General features: G+C 36.9%; 1 protein-coding gene across 1 annotated transcript; it reads left to right on the forward strand.

Moving 5' to 3' along the window:
* Positions 1-1,071: 1,071 nt before the first annotated feature.
* Positions 1,072-4,832, forward strand: LOC114381007 (cation/H(+) antiporter 19-like). Its single transcript, XM_028340168.1, has 3 exons — positions 1,072-1,458; positions 1,864-2,865; positions 3,435-4,832. The coding sequence occupies exons 1-3, from the start codon at positions 1,267-1,269 to the stop codon at positions 4,680-4,682; spliced, it is 2,442 nt and encodes an 813-aa protein (XP_028195969.1). The 5' UTR covers positions 1,072-1,266; the 3' UTR covers positions 4,683-4,832.
* Positions 4,833-5,966: the final 1,134 nt, after the last annotated feature.

Genomic DNA, 5,966 nt, shown 5'->3' on the forward strand with positions numbered 1-5,966 from the left:
AATAATTCATAATAAAATTTTAATATATCTTTAAAAATATATAAATTTTTATTTTAATATTTATATAGACTAAATAATAAAATTTTGGCTAAATTGCAAATTTGATCTCCCAGTTTATCTCCAGTTTCGGATTTGGTCTTCCTATTTTGTAAAATCATGCAATGTTGGTCCCCCAAGCCACAATTGACCATTGACCGTTAACAAATGATGTTGACTACCATGTGTCACGTTCTTATTGAATGATAACTGTCACATGTCATGTTATAATTGGATATCAACTCCATAGAAGATGAAATGAATTATTGTTTTTATTGATTAATCAGAACATGACACGTGACGGTTATTATCTAATAAGAACGTGACACGTGACCGTTAACATCACTTGTTAACGTCCAACGTCCAATTATGACCTGGGGAACTAACATTGCACGATTTTACAAAATAAAAGAATCAAATTTATGAATTAAATTACTTGAAGACCAAATCTGAAACTGAAGATAAATTGAGAGACAAAAAAATACAATTTTGTCTAAAATTTTTTATGCTCATCTTTAAGTATGTTCCTGGACGGTCGTCCACCTCGGCTGTGCTTAGGACACTATTGTGGCCCTGAATGTCATTTTTTTTTATCATTTAATTCCCTTGCATGCCATACGTCTTTAATAACTAGATAAACCCATATTCTTAAAATAAGTTTTCAACGTTTACGAATAAATTAAACCTTTCAAGATTCCCTAAAATTAAATATATAACAAATTTGTTTTATATTTTCTATTAGGACAAGACAATGCCCTGGTGTCACAAAAGTCGACAAACATGCTATAGTACTATATATAGCAAAGGAGTAAAGTCATCGAAGCTTCATTGCCTTTTCCAATCACCATCCAGCAGAATTTGCGTTAGTGTGTGTTCATAATTCATCACCAGCTTCCAATTAATGTGATACCTTCTCTTACTTTTTTTATCTGCCTCTGCTACGTACCATAATTGGCAAGTGTATTTCCGTTCTTATAAACCAAGATTTCCATTCACTTACATTACATAGCAGATATAAAGAAATGAAGCTATTGTTAATTCTGTCTACATGAATCAAGTGTTTCATTTCATAGTCTGAAATCTGAATCACATCATGTTCGGAAACACATTAAGAATAGATAAAATCACCTTTAGGATGTGAAAGTTATAACTATTAGCTTCTGACAATCACATCTGAAAGGTGAAAAATCACATTCCAAACGTGAAACAAAACACGCAATCAATTGAATTATGGCGAGTCCTGATTCAAAATGTCCAGCACCAATGAAGGCCACGTCCAATGGGGCATTCCAACATGAAAATCCCTTGGATTATGCGCTTCCCCTATTAATCCTCCAGATATGTGTGGTTGTGGTCTTTACCAGATTCCTTGCATTCATTTGCAAACCTCTGAGACAACCCCGAGTAATTGCAGAGGTCATTGTAAGTTTTCTTTTCGTATTGCTAATAAGACATCATAATAAGAATTAGATTTCATGGTTTTCTTTTCTTAATGAATAAATGCCTAGCTTATTTTAAAAAATGAGCCTTTTTGAGTCACTTTTTTTGTTTTTCTCAAAATCTCCAAAATGTGATCATGGCCATTTAGGTTGTGTTTGTTTGAAGAGAACAACAGTGAAAATAGAGAAAAATGAACAGTAAGTAAAATAATGTAGGACTCACACTTTTACGTTCTTCTTTAATTTAAATTTTTTTATTTCAATTCACTTTCTTTTCATTTCTTTTCACTCTATGGAACGGATTCTTAATGTTTTCTTTTTCTTATTCTAATTCATGGAAAAATTTAATGTGGGGTCGGATGCATCTTGCATTGGAAAATAAATGCAGGGAGGAATACTACTTGGACCATCTGCAATGGGAAGGAGTGAGAAATTCCTGAACACAATTTTCCCCAAGAGAAGCTTAACTGTGCTTGAAACTGTGGCCAACATTGGTCTTCTATTCTTCTTGTTTTTGGTGGGTCTTGAGCTTGACTTGCGTTCTATACGCAAAACTGGTCACAAGGCCTTATTCATTGCTCTTTCAGGCATCACATTCCCTTTTATACTTGGCATTGGCACATCATATGCGCTTCGAGCCACCATATCGAAGAATGCTAATCCAACCTCGTTCCTTGTTTTCATGGGTGTTGCTCTCTCGATCACCGCATTCCCCGTCCTTGCGCGAATCCTCGCTGAGCTAAAACTCCTCACAACCAATGTCGGTCGCATAGCAATGTCAGCAGCTGCTATCAATGATGTTGCAGCATGGATACTACTTGCACTTGCCATAGCACTTTCTGGCTCCAACACATCCCCACTTGTTTCCTTATGGGTTATACTTTGTGCTGCTGGCTTTGTCCTCTTTGCTATGTTTGCCATAAGTCCCTTACTTGGAATGATGGCTAAGCGTTCGCCCGAGGGCGAACCGGTGCAGGAGATCTACATATGCATCACCATGACACTAGTCCTGGCTTGTGGTTTCATCACCGATACTATCGGCATTCATGCGCTCTTTGGAGCTTTTGTGGTTGGCATTGTTATGCCTAAGGATGGTCCCTTTGCAGGGGCGTTGATTGAGAAGATAGAGGACCTTGTGATGAGCCTCTTCTTGCCTCTCTATTTTGTGTCAAGTGGTTTGAAGACTGATGTGGCAAGTATAAGTGGAGCTCTTTCTTGGGGTATGCTAGTGCTTGTTATTTTCACTGCTTGCTTTGGAAAGATCATTGGCACATTCCTGGTGTCACTGTTATGTAAGGTTCCTTTTAGAGAAGCCTTGGCCCTTGGATTTCTCATGAACACTAAGGGCTTGGTGGAGCTAATTGTTCTCAACATTGGCAAGGATCGCAAGGTATCTTGTAAAATCTGATGCTCATTACTGCAAAATTATTTTTTTTGTTATAATTTTTATAAAATATGTTTGTTTTGTTTTTATCTTTAAAGTGCTTTAGATGATATTTTTTTTTCAGTATTTAAAATATTTTTTTATTATTCAAAGCGCTATCTACATTACTTTAAGGATAAAAAATAAAATAAATACATTTTATAAGGACTAAAAAAAATTATAAGATCGAAAATAAATAAAATAAATACTAAATTGGATGAAAGAAAAGTATATTTGAGCCTTAAAAGAATAAAAAAGAGTAAACTACACTATCCACCTCGAGGTTTCTTGAAATGACACAAACTCTTCATGCTTTTTTAACATTTACCGTACCCTATCTTGTAGGGAATACAACTTAATGTTTTTCAAAGAATTAAGAGATTAGTGTAGGAGCAGAAAAAAGAGGAATAATTTGTGTAATTTCACGAAGGCTCTCTCAGAGATGATGATTAGATAGTTTACTCTAACAAAAGCCAGAAAATCATTCAGTTTGATATTGAAACTAATCAATCATATATCTCTTGCAAAATGTGCAGGTACTAAACGACCAAGCATTTGCAATTTGTGTATTAATGGCATTGTTCACCACTTTCATCACGACCCCAATAGTGATGGCAGTGTACAAACCAGCTCGGACAGGATCACGTTACACGCATAAAACAGTTCAACGCAACGATCCTAACACCGAGCTACGAGTGTTGGCATGCTTCCATAGTACCCGCAATATTCCCACCTTGATCAATCTAATAGAGTCATCACGAGGAACCAAAAAGAGGGCAAAGCTATGTGTCTATGCAATGCACTTGATGGAGCTCTCGGAGCGACCATCAGCGATCACAATGGTTCATACGGCGCGCAACAATGGCATGCCCTTTTGGAACAAAAAGCATGACAATAGAGACCAAGTGGTGATTGCATTTCAGGCTTATGGCCATCTAAGTAGTGTCAATGTTCGCCCTATGACAGCCATATCAGCTTTCAGCAACATCCATGAAGACATTTGCACCAGTGCGCACCAAAAGAGAGCAGCAATCATATTCCTCCCATTCCACAAACACCAACGCTTCGACGGGACAATGGAGTCGGTAGGAAACTCGTTGCGCGCGATGAACGGCCTAGTTCTCAGCCATGCTCCTTGCTCAGTCGGAATCTTGGTTGATCGCGGCCTTGGTGGTACAAGCCAAGTCCAAGCCAGTGATGTGTCATACAAGGTTGTTGTAGGTTTCTTTGGTGGGCGAGACGACCGCGAAGCACTCGCCTATGGGATGAGAATGGCTGAGCATCCTGGTGTTTCAATCACTGTTGTGAAGTTTGTAGTTCCACCTGGGATGACATTGGCCTTTGGTGCCAAATTGATTGGTGTAACAGCAGACAAGGATAGAAAGGTAATTAAAGTGGCTGAAGGAACTACCACTGATGTAGAGAAACAAGAGGATGAGCACTTTTGGTCTGAGTTCTTAGGTGTGTGTTGCAAAAATGCAGAATCAATAATGTATGAGGAAAGGTTGGTAGAAAGCAAAGAAGATATTCTGACAACAATGAGGGAGATGAATAAGAGCAATCTAATTTTGGTAGGTAGAATGCCCCCGGTGGTACCTTTGGTAGACACAAGTGATTGCCCTGAACTTGGTCCTGTTGGAAGCTACTTGGCTTCTTCTGAGTTCTCCACTTCTGCATCAGTTATAGTGTTTCAGCAATACAATCCCAAAACAGATGTTTATCCATTGGTTATGGAGATTTCTGATTACTTGAACATGCCAGACACGCCACCACATTCTCCGTAGTAGAGATGCAGATATATGCCAAGGTTTTGAAAAATGGTCCTCCACTGTGATTTTGGCCTCAACGTCAAGATTTTTTTAATTATCCATGACCTAAATTTGGATTTGTCCGCGGTTTGCCACGATATCAACAAACATGATGAAACTGCATGCAACGCGACCGTGACCGATATTTAAAACCTTGGCTATATAGCATCAGTTAAAGTAGTTTCTAGAGTTACTGACTCCAAAACCTGATAAGTAATAAAAGTTATTTGGTTACATCTGGTTTACTAATTCTGGACGTTGGCTTTACAAATTAATATAACAGGTAGAGTAAGTATATGAAGTTTTGAGATGACTTGTTTGAGAATTTGAATCGTTAAAAATATGAATTCACCTTGCATCTTGAGATTCCATTTCTGCATCCAAAATTGTTTGGGCTTAAGGTGTTGCTTGCCCGGCTTACAATGATGAACAGAATCACAATTGTCATTGCATGCATGCACACACAGATGGTTCTAAATTACAGTCTTTAACTGCAATTACAGTCACAACATAAAAGCTTTTCAACCGACTGCAACCTCATTGAGACCATGGCCGCAACATAATGGTTTGTCAAGGATCACAACATAACCGTAAGATCGACTGTAACCGCAATTTAGAACCATACACACTATTTTTTCTTTTGTGTACTGTTAATACAAGAGAATGGCTTTCTTTACACTTTGTCCACCTTGAGACCTTCATGTCTTCACTCTTGGCAGTCTTCTATAGCTTACTATAGCAGTGAGAAATTTTCTGTAATGTGCAATGGAAATTAAATTTTTTGAATGGATAAAAGAAATAGCAGAAAGATATACACGTGGCATACATATAAAAGAAGTCCATCCAAAATTGGAAATTCATAAAAGAAGACTTGTATAGTATTTGATCCAATTAGGTTTAAAAACTCACGTCACTATTAAGAGTAATGGTGCAATAACATCTACTTTATCTGAGAGGATCTATGAAATCAGATTGCTTATTAAATAGATTGTTTATATTAATTTTGTGGGTCTTACAATTATACATAAATTTAAGAACTCTACACAAAATTTACTTTAATGCTAATGTTGCTAAGTTGAGTGTTCAAGTTAATTTTTTGGGTTCTACAATGCTTGAATCAAAAGATATGGTATATTATTTACCGTATAAGTTTGGTGAAGCGAAGTTGCTTATATAAGCAATGGTGCATGTATAAGTAAATGTATGCCATTTACTCTAATGAAAAAACAAAGGTTAAACAATGTTGCTTAGAATTTTATC

The sequence above is a fragment of the Glycine soja genome, chromosome 13 (genome assembly GCF_004193775.1).
Source record: "Glycine soja cultivar W05 chromosome 13, ASM419377v2, whole genome shotgun sequence".
In the NCBI taxonomy this organism is placed as follows: Eukaryota; Viridiplantae; Streptophyta; class Magnoliopsida; order Fabales; family Fabaceae; genus Glycine; species Glycine soja.

Coding starts and splice junctions, on each gene's coding strand:
- LOC114381007 (XM_028340168.1), top strand. CDS start 1,267: ATGGCGAGTCCTGATTCAAAATGTCCAGCACCAATGAAGGCCACGTCC. Junction 1,459..1,863: donor GAGTAATTGCAGAGGTCATT/GTAAGTTTTCTT, acceptor AAATAAATGCAG/GGAGGAATACTACTTGGACC. Junction 2,866..3,434: donor ACATTGGCAAGGATCGCAAG/GTATCTTGTAAA, acceptor CAAAATGTGCAG/GTACTAAACGACCAAGCATT.